This window comes from Phytophthora sojae (assembly GCF_000149755.1).
Source record: "Phytophthora sojae unplaced genomic scaffold PHYSOscaffold_2, whole genome shotgun sequence".
In the NCBI taxonomy this organism is placed as follows: domain Eukaryota; phylum Oomycota; class Peronosporomycetes; order Peronosporales; family Peronosporaceae; genus Phytophthora; species Phytophthora sojae.
In genome coordinates, this window is record NW_009258116.1 from 6,372,099 (window position 1) to 6,396,505 (window position 24,407).

Sequence of the window (24,407 nt, forward strand, 5' to 3'; positions counted from 1 at the left end):
CGGCCGCGCCAGGCCTTGCGTGAAGCCTTAGCGCTAAGGCTGTTCTGATCTGTTGCTCTTAAAATGCCACGTCCAGAGCTTTTCAGTGCCTGGATGGTAACGAATAGTGTCACGAGGGAAATATTGTAGGTGTTTTCGTACTGTCAGGTTGCAATGTACGTATCATGATGCGGGCAAGCCTTCCTTCAATAACGTGGTTAGTTACGTAGCATAAGAGGCAGCGATTCTAGAGCGCTTATAACCGCGCCAGTCTATTGCTGTCTGTTAAGCTTGAATCTACGTAGTGTTTCCGTTTCGGCTTTGTTGACAAGTTTCTAGAGAGTGCTCGAGTGTACATTCTAGTCGTTTGCTATTCTATGTACGCTCAAGCACAATTCAGTTCTCCGTGTACCAACCGCGTCGTGTCCTCCGAAGGGCATCTCCCTACTTACGCCGACTACGCGGCTTCATGGAAGAGCTCCTCGGACCTCATAAAATATGTATAATACGCATTTTCATTTGAAGGACCTGGCATTTAGTAGGTCGCTAGTTAGGCCAAATAACTGTGATGCACTTCACATTACTACGAAATCGAAAACGAAACAAATACACGTTCATGCTGCCGATTCTGCTCGTCAGCACGGCTATCCGTTGCTGGTGCATGCCACGACGGCGACGCAGACGGCCCGGCCAAGGGCATACACGGACAACACCACGCATAATATTAGCCAATCACATGGCTAAATTTGATTTGTCGTCAAACTGTCTTACGAATGCTCGACACAAGTGATTGATGGAGAGCATAGGCGATATTCAGTTAACTTCAGTTACCGGGGCCAGTTTTTCGGCTTCAGTAATACCGGCTTCAGTAACCGAGGTGCCGGGTTACTGCTATCCCAGAAAAATTCATGTAAAATGGGCGCAGATACTCCAATGACTTCATTTTCGCTTTTTCCCAAGATGAATCCCATTTTGTCTACACTGGTTGCTCTGGTCGGTCTTCTGGCCATTTGCTGTGGTTATGCTGTGGCAGATGCGGTGCCGGCTGACCCCAACGCAATGGCGTCGCCGTCCGGAGAAGGCCCTACTGGTGACTTTCAAAACGCTGGAGGGAACGTGAACGCAACGGTTGCAGGCAACAATGTGCTGGTCACTCGGAGTAACATCATCATCGTCACCGATCAAGACAAGCGGGGCGTGGTAGACTTTATCAAGAAATTGGTACTTAGGAGCAACGCTTCCGAGGACGAAGACCCAGTAGCGACCCAGATTATCGCCCTTCTAAACCCTCGCAATACCACGACGGACCTTGCTGCGAAAATGATGCCGAATATCAAGAGCGCCATCCGTAGCCGAAACAAGCCTGCACAACTGCACCAGATCATCGTGAAGCTGACCGAGATGTCGCCAAAGTTCAAAGCGAGCGACCCCGATAACCGCGGCGAGTAGCAAGATGTCGGTACCCCATAGTTTTGGTGCGCAGAACGGTGCTCCTCAACGAGATTAATCCACCAAGCAGAGACACTGCTGATTTTTCATAACTAATAATGAAAAGGAAGTGGACCTATGTCCTGGAAATGATGTTTACTCGTCAATTCACGGAGCTTGTTGCTTGGCCTGTTCTGTGCTTCATCGGAGCTGGCAAACGTAACGCATCGCGTTGTCCGACCCAGGAATACCGTGCGAGATGGATGTGTTTCGTGAGTTGATGCAAAGTGGACGACACTGTAAGATATCGCGTTTTGGTGGTCGACGACCCTAGTTGAAGTGCATAGAAATAGAAATACACATAAATCGTCCGATCCTAAGGTCAAGACTCCAGACTAGACCTTACGATCTAGATGATCAACACAACGTGTACCGCTACCCGCATCGATTGACTGCTGTAGCGGACCTATATGCGGCACGTTCACGTCGAGCTTGACCACGAGAGCTATCACAGTGCCGTGGTCCTCAGTGTCCACGCGCGAAGCCTACGAGTACGAGTAGAGGAGGCCATGGCAGCAGCCCACTGGCTGCTGCTCGTCCGTGTACTCCGTCTCACTCGCTCCTAGATGTTGCTGTGGTGGCCGCAGCTGTACATGTCGAGCAAGTCCGTGTAGTTTACCACTTCGACCCTCCGTTTACCACTTCGGCCACAGAAAGTTGTCTGCGATGAACTCTATCGCCTTGGTCGTGGCAAAAAAAAAAAAACGCGGCAACTTGTCAAAAACCTTGGATGCGGCAGCAACTCGTAGGAATTTCTATTTCCATCATCCAAATGAGCCGAAAATATATTATATCTACGAAATGCCCCAACCAGTAACGTTGGAGAGGACTTTGAAAACATCATCGCTGTCACGGATCGCTTCACTATACGACAACTTAGCTCGATAGCACACCAAAGTCTCCGGACTCGGCGCCATTGAAAAGCGCCCGCGAGAACTGGCGGTAGTGCAGGATCCGCTGCCTTTGTACACGTAGCTGACAGCCGTGAGGTGCAATGTGGCCTCCACGCAATGGGAGACTTTGGCGCAACGAGTATCGTCATGGACGACGCGACCTCCTTTTGCGTGGCTCGAAAGCCACGAGCTGTCAAGTCGACTGAGTGAGATCATTACCAATCCAACACACTGGGGATACTGGAAACGACGTGAAGAGTGCGGCCGTTGATGGGAAGTGCGTTCACCACGTGTTGGTCGCGCGGGAAACGTCAACCAGCTACATGAAAGGTTCCGGGTGGCACCGTAGGACGCCTGAATCCGAGTCGAGTCGTGATTGGAGACGAAAACAACAAGTACGTCCGCTCTGGGAGCCTCGTAAGGGGCGCCGCTTGCCACGATCGGGGTACATTGAGTAGTCCTGCCGGCTCCGAAGAAGTGTGAGAGCAGTGAAGTGTGCAAGTACCCTGTACAGAAGGTGCTGCTGCGCATCATGTTGAAGTGATTCCCTCGGCAATGCATGAGCTCGTCCGGGCGAGAATCTTGGCGCAGTACTCGAATCATTTCCAGCCTCCCAACTTGACGTCCTTCAACTGGAGCCTCATCGCCTCTTTGCTGCAGTTGCTCATACAAATCCCGAGTGTCATTTGATTGGTCAAAATCCATCCACCTCTCTTACAGCATACCTGCACCCACATTACAGCATGTCCCGAAACGTATCGACTGGCTGGTGCAGACACTTCAAAGCGCCGCCGTCGGCACTGTCTTGTCCTCGCAGCTCCAGCACCAGCACCAGCACCAGTACACGACCTCACAGCTCATGGCTCCAGGCAAGCGCAGACGCGGCGCGGCCGGCGCCAAGAAGAACGGGGCGGCCGAGAGCGGCCCGGAGGCGGCCGCGACGCAGCAGAACAGCGCCCCCAGCACTAAAAGCAGCGCGGACGCGGCCACCGACGCCTTATTAGCGGTGTCGGAGACGTTACAGCGCATTAAATCCGAGTACGAGCCCCTGGTCAAGGAGCTGGAGGGCCGCTTCAGCTTCATCCGCGCGCTGCTGAGCGAGTTCTGGCCGGAGCTGCAGCGCGACCCGCGCGAGGACGCGCAGCTGCCCGTGGAGGGCGACGCGCAGTGGTTCTGGTTCGCGGAGATGCAGTTCATGGTGGTATTCCTCTACGAGATCGCCTTCATGGAGTTCTCCATGAGCGTGACCAAGCCCGACTCCATCACGCTCGAGCACAAGGCCGAGAAGACGACGCTGTCGCACCGCCAGGACATGGAGGAGCGCGTGGCCTTCCTGGGCCGCCTCCGCAAGTACGTGGACGACCTGGCCGCGTGCCGCCTGGCGGCCACCAAGCAGCAGGGCAAGCGCCTGCCGCGCGTGTTCCGCCTGGCCGACATGTACAAGCTCTCGCAGGGCGAGACGATGCTGCTGCAGCTGCTCGTGGTCATGCAGGGCTGCCAGAGCAACGCCGTGCGCTGCCAGATCCTGGACGAGGACTCGCAGCGCCGCGTCATGACGTGCCAGCGGCTCTCGGGCCTCTCGGAGGTCGACATCGCCGAGTTCCGGGACGACGAGCGCGAGCACGTCAAGGAAGGAACGCTCATCGTGGACGAGGAGACGTACTGCACGTCGCTCAGTCTGTCCAACATTTGCGTGCGCGTGCTTTTGGGGCGACACCTGACCAGCAACCAGGCGCTCAAGGTCAGCCAGACGGCGCTGGAGGAGCTGCTCAAGGGCGAGGGCATCACGTTTGGAGAGATGCTGGAGACGACCACCACGTCGACGAGTGCCACGACCGAGTCGAGTGTGAGCGGACGCAAGCGCGAGCGCAGCGGAGAGGATCTGGATGACGAGCAGGAGGACGAAGCCATGGACCACAACGCGACGAGCGACAGCGAGGAGGAGGAGCACGAGGAGCACGATGACCCCAACGCGTCGGCGTTCTCGTTCATTGGAAAGTACAAGACAGACAGCAATCGTGCGAAGCGGCAGGAGAAGGCGGATGAACAGTTGCTTTTGAAGTCGGCGGAGGCTGGCAGTGACAAACACCACTTGCTGTCGTCCCTGATGGACCCGAGCGAGTTGAAGCCGTACAGCCCGGAGAACCAGTTGGAATACCTCGAGGACCGTTTCCAGGTTGTTGCATTTGCGATCCGCGCGTCTGGTGCCCGAGTGAAGGACCAGATGAAGGAGGCAGGTACGAAGCAGCCGTGGGAGTCGTCGGCTCCCGCATCTGCCGGACGGCGTGAATTGAAGGCCAAGCAGCGTGTGTACAGCCGCCGCACGCAGCACCGACTTGCTCTGACACGACAGGCTGGCAAGCCGCTGCCGCGTCTGGAAGAGCTGGCTGCTAAGTTCAAGCTGAACCGTTTCGAGCAGAATGTGATTGTGATGCTGATTGGAAAGACCATTTCGCCGGTGATCAAGAACTTGATTGACGGTGTGGATACGTCTCCAGTGCAGCGCATGGACGAGAGTGTGATTATCAACCAGATCTTATCAATCTTTTGCGATACCTTCCAGGAACAGGTGGCCCACCGCGTATTCTTCTATAAGTCTTCGCGGCTACTTACTCGCGGCCTCGTAAAACTTCACCGTGGTCGATGGCACTCGACGGCTGGGGACCTTGTGGACCAGCGCGTGGAATTGGACCGCCGCGTGCTGGACTGGGTGGTTGGCCTGGACACTGAGATGAATGAGCTGGTGGAAGGCTCGGACTTGTACACCCCCAAGGTGCAGCTCGAGCAGGTTGTGCTGCCTGAAGAGCACAAAAGCACTATCCTGGAGACCGTTGAGAGTTATGAAAGCTTCCGGAGATATCGCAAGAAGAGTGGATTGGAGCAAGCAGGTATGGCGTACGGGGCTGGACTCGTGTTGTTGCTGTGCGGCGCCAGTGGCACCGGTAAGACTATGACAGTGAACGCTGTGGCAGACCACCTGAAGAAGCGAGTGCTGCTTGTGGACTTCCCGTCACTGCAGGGTAAGCGGCAGGAAGGCATGGAGACTGATGCGGATCTGCGCGGTCTGTTCCGTGAAGCGGACATGAGCAACGCTGTGCTCTTCTTCGACGAGTGTGAGAATATTTTCCGGCAACGTGACGGCGGAGGTGACAGACTGCTGAATGCGCTGCTGACAGAGATCGAGCGGTACGAAGGCATTGTGTTCCTTGCGACTAACCGGCCGTTCGACCTTGACGAGGCCATGCACCGTCGTATCACTGCTGTGTTTGAGTTCAAGGCGCCTGACCACATCCAGCGACGGAAAATTTGGGATGTGCTTCTGCTGCGCGGATCCCTACAGACTGAGCCTGGTATCGACTGGGACGCCATCGCGCTGAAGTACGAGCTCAGTGGTGGCTTCATCAAGAATGCCATTCTGTCGGCCCTCCTGAAGGCCATTTCACGGAACGCCGAGTCGCCCGTGATTTCCCAGGCGGACATCGTGGCTGGCTGCGCGCTGCAGATGCGCGGTAGCTTGCACATGAAGACGTTTGACCACCGCGTTGTGCCCACTAGCGGACTGGATGAGCTCATCGTGGAGGATTCGGTGAAGGACAAGCTGCGGCGAATTGTGCAGTTCGAGAAGGCGCGCAGTGTCATCTACGGTCAGTGGGGATTCGACTTTGGTCAGTCCAACAAGCAGCAGAAGGGTGTCAGCGTGCTCATCTGTGGCCCACCTGGCATTGGCAAGCTCAACGCCGCCAAGAGCATTGGCTTTGAGATCGGTCGCCCGCTCAAGGTTGTCAACTTCGGCCAGCTGGCTGCCGACTCGGCGTCCGAGACCCGCAAGGCGCTGCGCGCTGTGTTCGACGATGCCCGTCTTATGGATGCCGTGCTGGTGCTCACGGGCTTCGAGTCCTTCGGTAGCCACATCGAAGGCGGCGTTATCCCGATCGACAGTCTGGAGTCTTCGCCCCGCTTCCGCATGGAGGTGATGCGACTGCTGGAGCTCATGGACACGTTCCCCAGCACCACCATTCTGCTGGCCAACGTGGACAGATCTGCAGCGGCGTCGCTGGTGCAGTCGGAGTTCTGCCGCCGCCTCAAGTTCGTCGTGGAGATGCGGAATCCCAACTCTAAGCTGCGCGAGAAGCTGTGGCGCGCGTGCTTCCCGCCCAAGGCGCCGCTGGACACCAAGAGGCCCATCGACTTCCAACGGCTGGCGGAGCGGTACGACCTCAGCAGCAACGCCATCAGCGACGCCGTGTTCCGAGCTGCTGCCAGCGCCGCTCTGCGTGAGGAGAGCAAGCGCGTTATCACGATGAAGGACCTGACTGACGCCGCTGAGATCGAGCGGCAAAAGGCCCGCGGCGGCGCTGCCGCCATGGATAACCTGTTCGTCTAAGCTAAGCGGAAGAAGCAAGGAAGCCTATGTATGGAATGAAGGCAGTATACACCCTGAAGCAGCACTGCCAGTAGAGAGCGATGGAAAGCAAGAGAGCTAGCTAGACAGCGATAGAGTTTGGAGACAGTGATTAACGCGGCAGCACCTTCATTCCTTCCTTCTGTTGCTTGTCTTGATCTTCGAGTTTAATTCCCCGTCCTGTTCCCCCCCCGTCCAGCCTGCTCCAAGTTCTCCGCAGGCGACGCCAGGGAGTCACCGAGACTCAAAAGCCACACAGCCCACAGCTCTAGATGGAGAAGGGCAGGTCGTCGCCGCACGTGAAGTCCCGCACCACCTCGTTCTCTGTGATGGTGACCGTGCGGATGACGCCGCCCGAGCTGCCGTCGCGCGCCATCGCGTGCGCCAGCGCCTTCTTGACGAACTGCTGGCACTCCTCCTTCGTCATGTCCGGTCTGCCGTCAGCAGCAACAAGCAACAAGACGCAGTGAGTATTCGACCTTCCTTCTGCCTGTATCCACACAGCTCTACGCACCGGTACTCCGAGTCGACGAGGCCGTAGATATACGTGGAGCCGCTGCCGCCGATGGCAAAGTCCTGCTCCACCATGGCGCCGCCGATGGGGATGGAGAAGACCTGGCCGCCCTTGACGGGGTCCCACCCGGCCACGATGATGCCCGCCAGCAGCCGGTCCTTGTTGTGGTAGCACAGCGAGCGGAAGAGGTTGGCGGCCGTGCCCACCTTGGGCAGGCGGCCCAGCTCCACGCTGTGCGAGCTCAGGTAGTAGCGCACGTAGTCGGACAGCGCCTGCGTGTCGGCGGCCGAGCCCGAGCGGCAGCAGTAGAGCCGGTCGTGCAGCGGCGTCAGCTTGTCGCTCACGCGGTTGGCGATGTACGTGCCCATGGACGTGCGCGAGTCGGCGCCCAGCACCACGCCGCCCTTGAAGCGCACGGCGATGATGGACGTGCCGGCGTCCACCTCGCCCGGCTTGAGGTACGAGCCCTCGTCCACTTCCTGCTTGGTCATCCTTGCCTGCTTGGTGTTAGTTAGTGCTGGATCCTGGATCCTTTTCTCTTTGCCTTTGTAGGGGGGCAGCGACGGGGAATCAGATATGTAAAACGGCCAATCAGCGACGAGTAATTTAAGAATCAGAAGAACAGTTTTTTCGTTACACAGAACTGTGCTAGGGCATAAGATCGACACTACGATCGAGCATCAACTTCAACTTCAGAGAGCTGGCGGCTGCGTGTACGGCTTGAAGGGCGTCGAGATGACGGTGAGCGCGGCGGTGCGGGCCACCAGGTCGCGTTGGGCTGCGGACAGGAACGGCGCGCTGTCGCTGCTGGAGTTCGAGGCGTGCGCGTGGTCGTCCGCCACCTGCACCATCTTGTACACGTGCTCGTCCGGGAAGCCCGGGAGGGCGAGGGCCCTCTCGCGCAGCTCCGGCCACGAGGGCAGAGCGTTCAGGTCCTCGGAGACAGAGTCAGAGGCACAGATGTCCTCTGCGCGGAAGTCGCGCACTTTGGCGGTCACGAGCGCTGACAGCGCCACGTGCAGCCACACGCGCCACGCCTTGACCTTGTCGGACAGAGACAGCAGATGCTCGAGTTGCTGGAGCGACCACGCGGACGTGGCAGCGTGGAGGATGATGAAGTCGTTATGCTCGAGCATGACGTACAGCCACAGGATCATATCAAGTGCGCAGCTGCCGTCGAAGCGCGAGAAGTCGAACTCGTTGACTTGGCTCCAGATGAGCTCGAACGCCTTGGGGCTGTTGCGCTCCGGGTGGCCCGAGAACGCGTTGATTCCGCGCTGGATCCAGCCGATGTCGAGGTCCTTTAGAGGGGAAATGGACGTGAGACGCTCCTGCTCGGACCGCAGAAATTCGTTGCTCGTCACGGCGTCAGCGACTTCGAACACGGTTTGGCGCGTGAACTGCCTCAGGGGCTCCTGGTTGGACGGCATGGGCGGCTCGTCAAAAGGGAGGTAGCAGTGATGCTGGTAGGCGAGACCCTCGGCCACCAGACGCTCGCCTCCGATGTGGTAGGCGTAGCCTACCTGGATGATGCCGTGCAGCAAAGCGCCAGCCAAGCCGCTGAACAGGTTTGGCAGATGCTTGCGTACAGCACCGTCGACGCCCAGCTTCTTGACGTCGCGCGAGTAGTACGCGAGCAGAGCGTTGTACTTCTGGCGCTTGCCCAGCAGAGCTTGCGCTTCTTCGTCCGAGAGCACTTCGGTCGTGGTGGCGCGCTCCACGACGTCTTCGTGATCGGGGCCCTCGGACTCGAGCTTTTGCGTGTAGTGCGCGGCGTACTCGGCGATCTTCTGCTCGCTGGCGCCGAGCTCGTGCAGAGCCACTACTGCGTGTAGCAAGTGGTTGGACAGGTAGTTGCCGTACTCGATCCGGAAGCGGAGAGTGGAGTAGTCGCGCGTAAGCGTCTGGCGAACTTGCTCGTCCGGTAGTTTGGCGAAGTTGGGAGCAGCATCGGAGGCCACGGCGATGGTCATGGTGGCAGGAGGTGGAGGTGGTTTGGAGGGGTGTTGCGCAGTGGATGGAAAATTGAAAAGTGACTAATGAAGCAAAGGCACTCGTCATCGCGTGCTTGCAAAAAGTGTTCTGGTGGTCGGACTAGAAGCGGTAGGACATTGGTTGTCACTCAAAGATGACTCATCTGCCTCGTCACAACCATCACTCACAAAGCGTTTGCTCAAACAACTGCAACAACACGTCGCAGCCCAACCAGAGCAGCAGACTTGTGTCACTGAGGAGCGCAGGTTGTTCATGTGCAGGTGTGTATTATACTGGGATTCAAAGCAAGTTGTAAAATTAGCTACACGATTGCAGAACCTGTAGCAGCTTGCTTCCAGGAGGATCGAGTGGGGTGTCTATGAAAGACAAGGCTCTGCGAGACGCTCGCGAGGAGCAGCAGGAGCTGGAGGCGCTCCATCGACTTGATGAGGAATGCGTCCACCAGCAGCGAGCTGTGAGTACTCTGCACCATTGACTCCATTTCAACAGTTTGGTCGGTAGTCTGACTTGGTTTGAACGATTCAGGGCAACTACCTCAAAGCTTTCGACTGTATGGAGCGCGCTCTCGTCCTGCGCAGACACTTCTTTGGCATCGAGAGCGAAGAAGTCATCCAGGCGTGTCGAGCACTGGCTGAAATGTGTAACCTGCTGGCCATGAGTTTCTTGCAACAAGATAACTATGCAGTGACTATTGACCTGCTCAAGAAGGCCGAAGTGCTCACCCAACGTCATCACCCAGCCGAACGAGCCACAACGCTCAACAATTTGGCATGCTACTACCGCCGACTGGGTAAACTCCATTCCGCTATGACAAGTCTGAAGCGAGCACTGGAACTCGAAAAACGACTGGAAAACGTCCGAAATGCCGCGGATACGCAGTTGAACATGTGCGCGGTGCTATCGCAGCTCGGTAAACACCAGGAGGCACTGGAGCACGCGCAAGAAGCGCTCATAACATTGCAGGAAGGATTTATCCAGGGCAAACACACGACCGAGGGCAAAACTTCTGAAGGTGACACTTCTAGCTCAAGACTCGATCGGATTTCCGTCATGTGCATCGCCTACCATAACGTTGGCGTCGAGCAAGAATTTCTGAAGGACTACGCCGAATCCGTCGCTAGCTACAAAAAGGTGAACGAACAGCCGCATTAGTTGTCGTCTTTGAGCGTATCCGCCTGACAAGTTGTACTTGTTTCTGTTGATGCAGGGAATTGGTTTAGCCGAGCAATATCTGGGTGAAAACCACTCGATCACTACTACGATCCGAAATTCGTATCTGGCAGCAAAGCGGACGTTAGCTACGAAAGCGCGTGTTAGACCGTGTTCAGCAACTCGCGGTCAAAAGAGCCCTGCCAAAGCTGGTTCCAGACTGCTGTTAAGTCCTCGAAGCGGATCACTTCGGTCGCCAAGTCCATTGTCAAAAGACCAGAGGGGCCCCCAGATCCCCACTCCACGCTCCATTATCGCCGATGCTTTGTCAAGAGCCCCACTATCTGCTTTGCCGCCACTTGAGGTTCAAAGCCCTCCCAGTGCAGGCACGAAGAAGAAGAAGAAAAGCGATTCGCGTGGAAACAAGAGTGAAGCTCCTGCGATGTCCCCAACAGACCCATTTTTCAGCCCTCGTTTCCGATTCGAAGAGGGTTCTGTCGAGAATAAAACGAAGAAACCCGCAAGTGTCAAAGCCCCTCGATCGTCTGCAGCAGCAACGCTTGAGGTTCAGACGCCTACGTCTAGCAAGGACAAGCGCGAAAGTAGGAAGAGCAGTGTGAAGAAGCCGCCATCGACAGCGGTACAGTCTGAAAGACGCAGAAAAAGTGGTGCAGTTGAGCGGACGAATACTGCGCCGACACCTCGAGCGAGCGAGGATGGCACGAGTGCGGGAGTCGTCGAGCCCCTAGGTGAGGCGACAAACGGTAAAACAATTACTCAAGGGGAAGTGTTGGTATCACCAGCGACGGCAGCAAGTCTATCCTTGGATGAAAGCTCTGGCGAGGTAGAACAATTTGCTACCGTCAGAACTTCAGGTGACAACGACGATACAATCAACGGACAGAGCTGTTTCACGCCCCGGCAGGCTCTTGATGTGCGAACGAGAGGAGATGTAGTGGATTCAGACGTGGGCGCTGTTGAGGGGGCGATTTCAATTGTGCTGACAAAGGTTATCGACAAAATTGTGGAGCATGAGCAGGTTAGCTGTTCTGTTGCAGCAAACATCGACCGCGAAGAAGAGATTACTGTCGTGAATGTGGTACTGGAACAGGAGGAGGTTGCGGATGTTCTGATACTGCACAATCCTCTAGACGTTGTCAACGGAGACAACAGTGCGGATAGCTTCGGGATTTCCGAATACGCGGAAGTGGAGCATCAAGACGATAAGGTATTGCCAGGCAACTATGACAATCCAGTAGTAGCTCACGTTGAAGATGTGGGCCTGCCAAGTCATGAGCTGCATGTCGCCGTGGAGCATTCTGAGGAAGTATTTGAAGAAGCCCATACAGAGGAACCCCTGCATCTTGAAGAAGTCTATCCAGCAGAAAACGACTGCACGGAAGATGGTCATGAAACTGCTGATACAACTCAGGATAGCGGTGCGATTGTTTATGAGAGCGCCATCGACGGCACTCTGACCGATGTGGACTTCACTCAGGATGCTTTAGATTCTGACAACGCCGAAACCAACGAAGCACCATCCGAACCAAGAGCAGAAACACCAATTGAGGGTGACACCATCTTTGAGACCAACGAGGCAATCGTTCCTACCGATGAACACTTACAGCTATCTCCTGTTGAAGGGGAAGAATCTGGCGCTATTGATGATGGCGTTGTGTACAACGAAGAAGTTGATCGTGATTCCCCTGGAGAAGCACTGCCAGGACTATCATACGAGCAGCTTGATCCACCGAAAGGCGAACAAATAACACCCGCAGGAGATGTCAACGAACAAGTTGTCGGCAAAGAAGAAGCGGAGGAATCTCGTTTAGCGAACGATTCAGAAGAAATCGCTCCTGGCCTCGAAACGTACGTCGCTGAGATCCATCCGGATCACGAACATATTGACGAGAACTACGCTTCAGCTGAGCTCACAATAACTGGAACTGAAGCTCAACAAGAGGGATTCGAAAGCGTTCACCAAGATGAAGTGGGCCACGATACCTCGGGCTTCGTTGATGAGGCCGAGCAAGCTGACCATACCGATGAGCTACAGAACCACGAAGGCGATGAGGTTCAATACACGAGTGAGCAAGAGCTACAGCAAGATTGGACCTATAATGAGCAAACGGAGCCTTCAGTGGTGGAGAACGCTGGCGATTTCGCTGGTTACTATTACCAGGAAGCTTATGTGCCTTCACACGAAGAGCTCACGAACTACGCTGACAAAACTGAGACTTCCGTGTACTACAACGATCCAGCAGATGACGGGTCTGCTCTACTGACTGACACATCCCTGGCTGATGCACCAATTTCAGATGAAGGCCCTGTTGGTGTTGACCCCAGCGCTCAGGAACCTGCCACAATCGAATAAATACACCATTCCTTCAACATATTTACCAAACACTTGCAGTGGTAGAGCACACAGTGGTCTGCAGCTCACAGCCTCTATTGATAATGTTGAATTGTGCTGATGCCCTCATCACATGCGAAACAATTCATGCCGCAAGCGCGACAGCGTCGTTAGCAGTAATTGGCGCAGCTCGAGATCCGTCACGCCCTCAACGTCTTCTTCAGTGAGGAACGCGATGCTGCTGAGCGTTCGGTAGCCGCGACGCTCCAAGTCGCGGCCAAACGCGGTCAGGTCCGGGTGGCAAGCAGTCATCCACTGGATCACTTCGCCCTGCTCGCACACTGTTCCTAACTGTCAGAAGACTGCAACACCCAAAACTTCATCCAGCATTGAGCTACTGTACCCACCCATGCTGAAAATGCTGGCGCTCTCCTTGGCGTTCGACAGCCGTCTCCTCACACGCGGGCTGGTCGTCGTCTCCATCGCCTCATCATCATCGTCGCCGTTCAGCCGAGCACTCTCCTTCAGCTGTCGGATTTGCGGGTCGTCATCAGTCGCCACCCCCTTGCGCTCGGGCTTGACAGGCAGGGCAGCTCGAGGAGCCGCACTCGGTGGCATCGGCACAGCCTTCATCGTCTCCGGAGGCATCACTCAACTCTTCCCAAAGCGGCGACGACAAGACTAACCCTGCAGCGTCCCATCCCGCGTCATTCATCAACGAGACCCAAAACAACACGCCCCCCTATAAATATCGGGCAAAGCGCAACAGGTAGCACGGCTCAAGACACCCAATCTCAGATAGATATACAGTCACCAAGACGGGGAGACAACACGGATCCAAGCCACTAAATGAATACATCGCATTACCGGTGACCTCGCCTCGCCATGGTCTTCTCGCGCTCTATCCGCGCTTCCGAGCGGGCGCTTTCTCCCCTCCGACCACCTAGCTATACAAGCAGCAGCAACCGACAAGGGAGGGAAGGGCCCAACGTGGCGCCTCCACCCCCCTGTCCAAATATCGTCCTCTTGGCCTGCAGCACTCTGCCGCCCCGGCCAGTCGGGCGTTTCGTGTCGCCTGTGAGTCTGCTTAAATGTCGTCAAAGTCGAAGCCGATGTCGTCCTCGCCGTCGTTCTCCATGGCCATGTCCACGGCCGTCTCGTTGATGCGCGCGTTGTCCGGCAGCTCTCCGTAGGCCTTGAGGCTGCGGGCCTCGTCGGCGTTGTATTTGTGAATAATGTCCACCTTGCCGTCCTGGTACTCGCGCAGACTCACGAGGATGATGTCACCAGCGCCCACCCACACTTTCTTGCGCATCTTGCCGCGGATGTGGCCCAGACGCGTCACGCCGTCGAAGCAGTAGGCCTCCAGGCGGCCGTTGCCCAGCATGCGCACGACCTGCGCATACTCTGTAGGTATACAGAGCCAAGAACAAGTATACACCGCATACAGATTAGCTGCATGCGCCACCGCAACGTCCTCCCTCTCCCTCTCTTCTTCTTCTTCTAATGACTACGCAAGGGCCACGCACCCTGGCCCTCCTCCTTGAACTCGAGCTCGCGCTTGTTCTCCTCGCCGTCGCCCTTTCCGCGGCGACGGTTCTTGCCTCCCTTTCCTTTGTTCTTGGGCATCTTCTCCTCCTGGCTCTGAAATCCCCGACTGAGGTGGTGGCCATCCATCGACACCCCCCTAGCCCTGCGTCCTTGTCTATTTCGGTAATATCCGCCAAACTAATTACATAATTCCCTCGATCTAGTGACTGCAAGTTGACATTGCGCCACTCAACCGAGGGATCATCACTCTTTCTTTAGATCGGAGTGCGCACTCGGCGCGCGCGCGATCCTTGCTGCCTGCGCTTCCTGGCGCTGCGTCGCGTCGTCTTCCTGGGTCCTTACGCGCGCCTCCACGCGGTTCACCGCATTTCTCTGTGATCGCTCTATCTGATGGCGTCTCACGCGCCGTCCTCCTCGTCCTGGAGACGTCGGGAGACGCTCCAGAGGTCTAACTCCAGGCCGCCCAACTACCCGCTGCGCCGCTCCGTGGACGCCAGCACCAGCTACAACACCTTCCGCAGCAACAGCGGCAGCAACATCTCGTCTGTCTCGTACCCGTCGCTGGGGCTGTCCACGCTGGCGGCGCGCAAGCGACTGCTGCAGGCCATCGAGCGCAAGATCCAGGAGAAGGAGGACTCGTCCAACCTCACGACCGAGTTCCGGGACCCGTTCACGCTGCTGCTGGCGCTCTGCGCCTCCTTCCGCTTCGTGGACGCCGCCAGACGCTTTGCAGACGACCGGGCAGACCGTGGCTTGGCCGCAGTGGGGGAAGGGCTCTTCCTCGTGGCCGCTGCGGTGGGCAATGTGATGCTTAATAGGACGCAGAAGAAACGCCACCATGCCGAGATGGCGGAGAGGGTGCGAGTGGCAGTGCAGCAGATGATGAAGGATAGTGGCAAGAAGACAGAGGGGTACGCGGAGGACCAGAGCCCGCCCGTGTGGCTTGGCACGGGGCTCCAGCCGACGGTCTTACTGCCGTCGAACAGCTACGTGGCCTGTTACAGAGACAGTCAGTGGCAACGGCTGCCGATGAACTTGCTGGTGGAGGGAGATGTAGTGGGCTTGATGAGCGGAGATTTTGCGCCCGGGGAAGTGAGGCCCGTGGAGGCGGGTGGGAACGAGGGCCAGCAGGTGTATCTGAGAGGGTGTAAGCTGCCGTCCTGGACGAGGAGGCATGCGAAGGATACCTCAAGGTGTACGGCGACATTTGATCCGCCCTTGTTGTTGGAGTTGTGCGGAGAGATGAGAATCTTCGAGATGCTAGAGACGCCTGTGGTGAGGGATATCGAAGACGCGCTGTTTCGCATCAACCGGCCGCAAACGCCGACGCAGAAGCTGCAGGCGCAAGCACGGTTGGTGGCGGTCTACATTTGCACTTTGTATTCGATTCTAGTACTTGTGGCTATTGGGCTACGCGTGGTGGTTCAACATCGGTCGCTGGAGACGACTCTTACGCATATTCTGCTCGGACCAATCGGAGTGTGGCTGTGTTTTGCTTCGCTGAATACGCCGTTGGTTCTGTTCGTCGCCGAAGCGGCAGCAACAGCGTCCATTCTAGGCTCATTTGACGACATTCTGGCACCAAAGGAACAAACACACAAGGAGCAGACTGCTGAAGCCAATGAAGACGAATCTGCTGAGGAGGTGCTGCCGGAGAACAGTCCCCCCAAAACAGGCAAAGGCGTACCAAAGTCATCGAGGAAAGACTCGCAGCATCAAGACGAAAGCAAGTCGCGCATTGATAGCGCCATGGCATCGATTCTAAAGGCAACCGCACTTGCACCACCGGATATCTACGACGTTGAGGATCGTGAAAAGTTACGCTCGGAAAAAGCACAGAAGCAGTCTGCAATTATGCGATCACTCCAGTACTTCCTGGTAGTGCTTCGATTTCGGGTCATGCACTGTGACCTAGCGCACGTGTCTGACCGACGGCACCTTCCTGTGCCATTCCGTTCATTTCGTCTATTGGAGCGCTTGGGAAACATCACGATGTTGTGCTGCTTCGACGATGATATTCTATGCGAACAGACTCCATCGGTGGAGGAGATATTTCTCTTGAACGACAAACAGAACAACAATTCCACAGTCCTCGACCTGCATGCAGAACGGCACTGCGACACAGGACTGAAATTTGAGGACCCAAAATGGAAGCAGCACTTACCGTCGCTTAAACCCATTGGATTGGCTGTCATGGTGAATGACGACGAAAACCCAGCACGGCACTATGATGAAAACATGCGCTATTTAGTGAATGAGGGCCTTTGCGGCGTTGACGACGGTGATGCGAGAGATCCGTATTTGAGAAGTTGCATGCAGCGGCTATCAGCTCATATCCGAATGCTTCCGTTCCCAAAGCACCTGCTCAATCTTTCTCGTGAAATGGGGTTTTCAGTAGCTGATGATTTGACTATGTTCCAGAGGCGGCAATCTATTCACATCATTTGCCCCAGGCTAGCTCATCATGAACACACAAATGATCACCACGATCAAGGACAGGATGACACGCGCTACCGTGGGAATCTGAAGTCGCATCTTTATTCTACGGTGGTGCTAGACAAGCGCTCACATCGTCACCAGCTGCTGTCGCGTGGCCACCCGACGGTTGTGCTAGCTCACTGCAGCGAGTACTGGGACGGAAAATCGATATGCCCGTTGACAAGTGAAAAGCAGCGCGCAATTCTCGACATGTACAACCAGTGGCGTGTTGAAGACCTAGACTGCATCGCATTTTCGTACGTTCCTGTTCCTCACAAGCTCAACTCGTTGTTCACGCGCACTGGCTCCAGTAGCAACGGAGGAAGCTTTCTGGATTCACCAGACGCTGGTTCAACCCGAAGTCAACTTGGCAGGTTAGGAGGCACGCTGCCACCGGTGTATCTGGTTGACGACAGCGCAGCCAGTGAATTGAATTCCCCGCAATCCAATGCTGGACGGAACAGCATGGTCTTTTCTAGCAGTATGAGTGAAGATCGAGGATTCGGACGACGATTTAGCCACTCGGCAGGACCAGTCTCGCCGTTGGCCTCTCCGGATTCATTTGATGATATGTCGGTAGACCAAGACTCAATTTCGGGAGCGCGTATGTCCAAGTCAATGGGAGCTCCCGCAAGCGGCCAGATTACACCGCCTTCTAAACGACGTGGCAATTTGACGCTAAGCGATGTCGAGTCGTCGGTGGGCCTTCATCCATCCGAAACAAGTTCTGTTGAGAAGGATTCCATGCTCTGGCGCATCCAGGATGACCAAATCTTCTTGGGAATGGTTGCCACGGGGGTCCAACCAAAACAACATACGCCCGATTTCATCGAGGACTTGAATGCTTGTGGCATTCGGTTCGTGTATTTCTCACCCCGGAATATGCGTCGGAGCAAGCTACTCGCTGAAAAAATGGGCATCGAGACAGATTGGAACTGCGCTATCTCGCTGCGGCCACTGGATAGTGACGGGCCAGATCCTCATCGAATGACGTCTAATTACTCGGACTGGGATGTGAAAGCGAGGTTACCGCATGGTGTCGAAGCGATCAAGAGGCACCTCGCTGAAGTTGATAATGTGCCGTTGTTGGTGTCACTATACACCGACAGCACTCCCGAGACAATTAGCGAGATGATATCTATCTTTCAGGAGAATCATGAAGTGGTTATGGGCGTGGGGTCGTCGTTGAAGGAAAGCAACGCGCCATTATTCTCGAAGGCTGACCTGGCCGTCGCAATGCAAGGAGGTGTCCACGCATTTTTTGACAAGCCAATTCCGCAAGGAAAGGAGCTCCCTGTGTTTTCCGACGAGGATATCCAGTTTAGCCATATTCTCAACACATTGTCGTGTGCCTTTCGCCTGAAGACTGTTCGTGATGATGCTGGCAACCAAGAAGAACAAGCCGAGTCTCATGATGGCGGCGACAATGCTACCACGGGTGGAACTGCCAGCGTTGCGCATTTGATCGAGCTTATCCGGCTCGGTCGTCGGATGCTCACGAATTTTCACCAGATGAACACGTTCATATTCGTGTCTCAGCTATTCATCGCTACACTCATCTTGGCCTCGTACGCGGTGCCGTTTCCGCATGTGCCGCAGTTGAGCTGCGCTTCCATTTTCTGGCTGCTGTGGGTGTTGGTGCCAGCGCTTAGTCTGTCAATGCTGGCATCAGCGAGTGAAAAGGGGATCATGAAGAGGACACCTCGCAAAAACGAGGAGTTCGACATGGACGAGGATCTACCGCGGCTTGTTGCCTACTTCGTGGGACGCCACGTGCCATCGGTACTAGCATCCATTGTTGTGTTCGAGTGTTTGCTCGGTTTTTCACTGCAAGCTGCAAACATAGCCGATCCTTACACATTTGGCGATGACAAGTTCCGGACGTTCGGATGGATGGATTTCGTCCTAGATAACGAACTCGTCGCAATGCGGCCACGCCCACCTGCCGTTGAGGCTGCAGTTGATCGTGCTGAGGCTGGCATGTTGCTGATGATTGGTCTCTGTATCGTCACCTCGTCTTGTGGGTACCTCTATCGGTGTGAAAGCATGTTCAAGTTATCTCCGTTCCGCAATGTAATGTGGGTAGGAGCGGCGTCAGTGTTGCTGTGCTTGCAATTTGCTATCAGTGCCCTTCGTGCTAGAATTGTTGGGGCTGATGGAGTCACGCTTTGGCATTTCGTGAGCCAGTCAGTTCCTTGGACCTTTTGGGCCATTGTTTTGGGCGTGTGGCCGCTGATAATAATTGCTGTTGACGAAGCAATCAAGACACACGACAAGCGACACCTAGTTCGCTACAACAAATTCCTCCGGATGCAGTTCGATACTCGACTCGGTATGTGGAGTCCGAAATAAGACTTCACGACGTATTCAGTATATTGGCCTGCCGCATGATAGCTATCGGGAGCTCACTCACAAACGGAACCAGCCAAGTGCTTCATTATTCGCTACAACCTAGCCATTTCTCAAAGATTGGGTTGCACTCAATGCCCTCTTGGATCTGGTATCTTCGGAATACAATATAAATCGGCTCTGACAAGCAAGCGAGCACCTGTATTCGGGTGTTTTGGCACATACCTTTGTGCCCATTCGACGATTGACACTCCCCAAACGGCCTGTATTCGCAAGGTTCAATCGTCTCTTTCGTTGGCATCGTGGAAATTGGTTTGAAGCCTGGGGGCAGAGGGGTATAAATCGTTGGTGCGAACTTTTCGAACACATCTCGAGTGTCAGAGCTTCCGAGGAACGGTTCTTCGTTCAGACAAGTTGCTGCTGGGATGCTGACGATGGAGTCTTCCACGCAGTTCGAGTCATTTAGCATGCAGGCGCCGTTGAAGCCGTTGCAACAAATATGACTTGGTTGTGTGATCACAAACTCGACGAGATTCTGCTGAGCAGTCATGTCAGGCATCTTTTCGAAGAGAGGCGGGATTGCCATGATCAAGCGGTTGAGTCGAGGTACGTTATCTAGGGCTGGAAGCTCACGCAATGAAGTCCAGGCGAGAGTCAAACTCTGGAGCTTGGGAACCCCAGTGAGCGGAGGGAGTGCTTCGATTTTCTCATGGACGCCCAGCTGTATCGTCATTAGCCTGGGCATGTTGTTGAATAACCGGTCGGGAAGTGCCATCAGCTTCCGACTTCCGAAATTCCCTTCGATATGCCTGAAGCAAACATGTGAGAGTTATTACAAACACTTCGGTGTAATTCATAGATGGTAGCGAGCCAATACAGAAATTCGAGGTTCGTGAACTCTTCCATCCAGACGGGAAGGCTTTGTGTACTTGTGTAGACGAGCTCTCTGTGTGAACAAAAATGAGCAAAAGATCACGTTATGAGAGCGTACGCTGCTATGACTTCCATCAACTCAAGATTTTGGCATGTACGAAGCGTTGTTGGCAGTTCAACCAGTTGTCGGTTAACGACTTAAGGTCTCCGGACGCGGCCAGCGCCTCGACATCGTCGTAGATATCGATGGCTTGAACCCATTAATCGTAACTCTGGGGTGCGCGATTGACGTCGATAAGGATTTGACAGGGACACAGTCCATCTTCATCCCCTCGACGGTACGAGTACACAACGCACGCAGAATACGATGAGCACTTGGCGCGGGAATCTGTTATGGCCTAGTAAGTCAAGACCCACACAGCCAAGCTGAAGGCAACGAAGGGAGCAGCGAGACTTTTTGGTATCGATTTTTGAGCACCGCGAGTTCTCGAAAAAACATTATTCGGCGAGCAATTTGCCCCTCGCGAACGGTACTGCATCGTCGCTAGCACGTCTCCGATGCGCTTGACCTGATAGCAAAAGGAGACGTTCATACCAATTCGTAAGCTGAGGTCAAGCAGTGATAAACTCCCACCCAGCAGCTTCGAGCATCAAGCTCGCATATTTGCGGATCCAGATGAAATCACGCTTTTTCGCCTGAACTTCGACTCGCTTCGGATCCACACGAGGTAAGTTTTGAAGGCTACGTGGTCGAAGTTGAATGACAAATAGCAGTACAGCATAACCAGTATCGGATGCACCACCGTGGCAAACCAGTCGAAGCTGTAAGGAACACGAGCAAGAAATTAGAAATTGAAAGAAATGCAGTAACCATTCTGCCCCTTCAATACGCACAATGAGCTAACGAGAACCTCTGTTGCCGCTGAGAACTTGCCATGAACAATATTGATCGCACAAGACAGGGAATTGATTGCTACTAACGTCGCGTAGCCCAGCACAAGTTCAACGGGACTGCCACTTTCAAGTAAGTCGAGGAGAAGGAGGACCTGCATCACTAGATTTAGTACCTTGGAGGCCATATTCTATCAGAACAACAGGCAGATGTGTGTTAATTGCTAGTGAGCTCGACAACTCGTTGCTATGAAACATTGTTTCTAACCCAGAACTTGCGCTTGGTACCAGCAAATGATGTTAGCTCCGCGTAGAAGTGACGACACCAACGGTATGTTGCTATCATGGATTTCCACGAAAACCTAGTGCAGACCACCGAGTGATGTCCCTCATCCACCCATGCGTTCAGATGGTAGAAGGACGTCGCCTCATTCAGTCTCTCTTTCCACTTGAGCATTTTTGCAACAACACACAGGTAGCAAATATCCACAACAGCCGCTCCGGCCAACGTGATTTCAGGGGTTTTGTCGTTGATCAGCCAGAATTGACCGTTGTCGTAGGCTTCCGTGCCCATTAACCAGTTCGCAGTGTGGTTCGGTGCCACCGCCACGACAATGAGCCACATAGTCCACGCACTGCACGTGAGCAAAGTTAAGACCATGGGCACTCCGAGGGCGCCAAACGCTTCATTGAAGGAGACAATTTCGTTTCGTGTGCTGCGGCGGCGTCCTTCACTGTCGTTTTGTAATTTTGCGGAGGGATGCGTCAAGGGAAATACTCGAGTACCGTTGTCTTCACTTGGTCTGGCGTTCGGTGCCTGCTCTCCAGCAGGGAAAACTGTAGCAAAGCCTGTCATGAGAGCTCTCAGAGCGAAAGCACTTGCAGTGATTGACAACTGCGAGTCTGGAATAGCTTGCTTGAGTTGAGATTTATCGTTTCTGCGACCTCCCAGCTGAAAATAATGACGTACAAAATTTCACGTAATTGGTTTTGTTTGTACTTCAAGTAGCACCTTTAACCCATGCTTCGAGCAAATTATTTTCCATTTCCGCCAAACCTTTGTGGACATCTCCGATGTTAAAGCTTGTCGTCCATGATTGTCTTCTGCATAGCAATTCGAAGCAATTATGGGGACCCGATATTAACTTTCGCCGCAACCGAGCCATTCCGCCAACCTTGGATTGCATGCAAAACCCATTTGGATCTGGTATCTCCGGAGGTCAATGTAGACCGGGTCCGGTAAGCACATGAGCGCCTGCATTCTGAGGTTATAGCACATGCCTTCGACCCCAGCAGGCAAATGGCACTGCCCGAACGGCCTGTGGTCACAAATCTCCTTGGTGGGCATGGACTCAAGGGGGTCAAAATCCGGTCCTAAAGGTGGACAATTGATTGGTGCAAACTTTATTTACCCAAGCTTTCGTTTCTCAGTGTAGCACGTCTCGAGTTCCAGAGCTCCCGAGGAATGGTTCTTCATGCAGACAGGTCGCTGCTGGGATGCCGGGTATGCAGTTTTGAGAGCAGTTCCAGTGCACGCGCCGCTGAAGCCGTTGCAGCAGATGCGAGTTAGTTGTGTGATGACAAACTCCATGAGACCCTTCTGAGCCGTCATGTCGGGCATCCTTTCAAACAGCGACATGATGGTGATGATCAAGTGGTTCAGTCGAGGAACTTTATCTAGCGCTGGTAGCTCACGCATTGAGGTCCAGGCGAGCGTCACACTCTGGAGATTTTGGACCCCAGTAAGTGGCGGGAGAACCGCAAGGTTTTGATGAACTCCCAACTGTATCAACGCCAGTCTAGGCATGTTGCTGAACAGCTCCTCGGGAAGTGTCATCAGGTTCTGACTACCGTATTTCCCTTCAATATGACTATACAAAACAATGCGTTAGATATCATTTTAATTAAGCGTGCAAGTGACCAAGACCGCGTAACGTACATGAACTCGAGGCTTGTGAGCTCTTTTACCCAGAACGGAACATTTTCAGTGCTTGTGTAGACCAGCTCGCTTTGACAGAGGAAAAAATTAGCTAATATGACTTTGTTTTAACAAACCTCTAAGCGACTTACATGAGTTCTAGATAGCGGCACAAACGAAGCGTTCTGGTAGTTGCAGTAGTTACCGATTGACCACCTGAATCGACCTCAGCTCCCCCGAAGCCGCCAAGCTTTCAACATTTCGGTAAAGATCCACAGGATGGAGCCATTCCTCGTACGTTTGGGGCGCTCGATCGACATCAATGAAGATCTGGCAAGGGCACTCGTCCTTCCCGTTCCTTCGACGATAGGTGAACACAACGCACTCTGGATAGGGGGCGCAATTGGCTCGGGAATCGGCTATGGCTTGGAACATCAGGACCCAAATTGCTATGCTAAAGACGATAAACAGAGTTCCAGTCGCCTTTGGTACGGGTTTCGGGATATCAGGAGTTCTCGGAAGGATGATGTTCGGTGCAGAGCTTAGCCATCGTCGTCGATACTGGGACGTGACGAAAACATCTCCAATCCGCTTGAAACGGTAACAGAACGACAGGTTCATTCCAACTCGCAAGCTCAGGTCCAGCAAAGTGTGAATTCGAAGCGAGTCGAAGGTGAGACGGAACAGCGCGACTTGAGCTGGATCAGCGAAGACCCTCGCTTGGTGCTCAAAGCTGCTGGGCGGAAGTTTCTCGAGATACGTTCTGAAGACGGCGTGGTCGAACTTGAAGGTGGAATAACAGTATACCAACACCAGTATCGGAGACAAGACAGTAACGAACCAATCGAACCTGTTGCAACAACCAGAATAACCAGAATAAACGTAAGGTGAGCTGGCTACAGAAGAATGTTATATATCACTTGGTTGTATCACGTACACTGAGCTGGTGAGGACCTCAGCTACAGCCGACAACTTGCCGTAGAAAATATTCAGTGCAGACGAAAGCGAGTTGGTACCTACGAGGCACACGTAGCCCAGTACGAGCGGCTCGGGGGTGCCGCTTTCCAGCAAGTGAAGAAGAACCAGCACCTGCATCGTCAGGTTGAACATCTTGGAGTATTCATTCTGTTGGACCAACCAAACTGATACGTTAAAATGCTTCTAACTTTGTTTGCGTCGAGAAGACAAAACTTACCCAAACTTTGCGTTTGCTCCCAGCGAAGGAAGTTAGATCAGTGTAGATGTGTCGACAGCGCCGATATATCGACATTATAACGGAGTCTTTGTTTGTGTCGACGGGGGTGGTAAGGTGGTAAAACGTAGCCACTTCGTCAACTCGGTCTCTCCATCGCAGCATCTTCACCAGAACATGCAGGTAGCAAGCGTCCACAACCGCAAGTCCAGCTGCACCAGCCATAACGATCCGTGGGGTTTTGTCGCTGATCAACCAAAACTGCCCGTTGTCGTACGCCCCCGTGCTCATCAGCCAGTTGGCAGTCTCGTTGGGCTTCAGCGCCACCACAATGAGCCACGTCGTCCACACGAGACACGTGAGCAGAGTCAGCAACATGGGC

General features: G+C 54.4%; 8 protein-coding genes across 8 annotated transcripts; 4 read left to right on the forward strand and 4 right to left on the reverse strand.

Moving 5' to 3' along the window:
• Window positions 1-939: 939 nt before the first annotated feature.
• On the forward strand, window positions 940-1,428 carry PHYSODRAFT_257036 (hypothetical protein; the record flags this gene model as incomplete). The annotated part of the gene is made up of 1 exon (XM_009521799.1): window positions 940-1,428. One exon carries the CDS (start codon window positions 940-942, stop codon window positions 1,426-1,428), a length of 489 nt encoding a protein of 162 aa, XP_009520094.1.
• Window positions 1,429-3,103: 1,675 nt separating this feature from the next.
• PHYSODRAFT_257050 (hypothetical protein) lies at window positions 3,104-6,744 on the forward strand (the record flags this gene model as incomplete). Its single annotated transcript, XM_009521800.1, has 2 exons — window positions 3,104-3,115; window positions 3,136-6,744. 2 exons carry the CDS (start codon window positions 3,104-3,106, stop codon window positions 6,742-6,744), a joined length of 3,621 nt encoding a protein of 1,206 aa, XP_009520095.1.
• Window positions 6,745-6,849: 105 nt separating this feature from the next.
• PHYSODRAFT_350003 (hypothetical protein) lies at window positions 6,850-9,251 on the reverse strand (the record flags this gene model as incomplete). Its single annotated transcript, XM_009521801.1, has 3 exons — window positions 6,850-7,196; window positions 7,277-7,768; window positions 7,994-9,251. Coding segments are annotated over 3 exons (1,916 nt in total), but the record flags the coding sequence as incomplete, so codon positions are not given.
• A 378-nt stretch (window positions 9,252-9,629) lies between these two features.
• PHYSODRAFT_311601 (hypothetical protein) lies at window positions 9,630-10,423 on the forward strand (the record flags this gene model as incomplete). The annotated part of the gene is made up of 2 exons (XM_009521802.1): window positions 9,630-9,725; window positions 9,797-10,423. The coding sequence occupies 2 exons, from the start codon at window positions 9,630-9,632 to the stop codon at window positions 10,421-10,423; spliced, it is 723 nt and encodes a 240-aa protein (XP_009520097.1).
• Window positions 10,424-12,829: 2,406 nt separating this feature from the next.
• On the reverse strand, window positions 12,830-13,424 carry PHYSODRAFT_539802 (hypothetical protein; the record flags this gene model as incomplete). Its single annotated transcript, XM_009521803.1, has 2 exons — window positions 12,830-13,114; window positions 13,181-13,424. The coding sequence occupies 2 exons, from the start codon at window positions 13,419-13,421 to the stop codon at window positions 12,903-12,905; spliced, it is 453 nt and encodes a 150-aa protein (XP_009520098.1). The 3' UTR covers window positions 12,830-12,902.
• Window positions 13,425-13,610: 186 nt separating this feature from the next.
• On the reverse strand, window positions 13,611-14,418 carry PHYSODRAFT_354005 (hypothetical protein). The gene is made up of 2 exons (XM_009521804.1): window positions 14,303-14,418; window positions 13,611-14,180 (listed from the first exon to the last, which is right to left on the reverse strand). The coding sequence occupies exons 1-2, from the start codon at window positions 14,400-14,402 to the stop codon at window positions 13,861-13,863; spliced, it is 420 nt and encodes a 139-aa protein (XP_009520099.1). The 5' UTR covers window positions 14,403-14,418; the 3' UTR covers window positions 13,611-13,860.
• Window positions 14,419-14,714: 296 nt separating this feature from the next.
• PHYSODRAFT_311604 (hypothetical protein) lies at window positions 14,715-19,154 on the forward strand (the record flags this gene model as incomplete). Its single annotated transcript, XM_009521805.1, has 2 exons — window positions 14,715-18,148; window positions 18,254-19,154. 2 exons carry the CDS (start codon window positions 14,715-14,717, stop codon window positions 19,152-19,154), a joined length of 4,335 nt encoding a protein of 1,444 aa, XP_009520100.1.
• Window positions 19,155-19,239: 85 nt separating this feature from the next.
• Window positions 19,240-24,316, reverse strand: PHYSODRAFT_554852 (hypothetical protein; the record flags this gene model as incomplete). The annotated part of the gene is made up of 8 exons (XM_009521806.1): window positions 19,240-19,960; window positions 20,029-20,093; window positions 20,154-20,221; window positions 22,967-22,970; window positions 23,047-23,347; window positions 23,402-23,683; window positions 23,771-23,958; window positions 24,029-24,316. The coding sequence occupies 8 exons, from the start codon at window positions 24,314-24,316 to the stop codon at window positions 19,240-19,242; spliced, it is 1,917 nt and encodes a 638-aa protein (XP_009520101.1).
• Window positions 24,317-24,407: the final 91 nt, after the last annotated feature.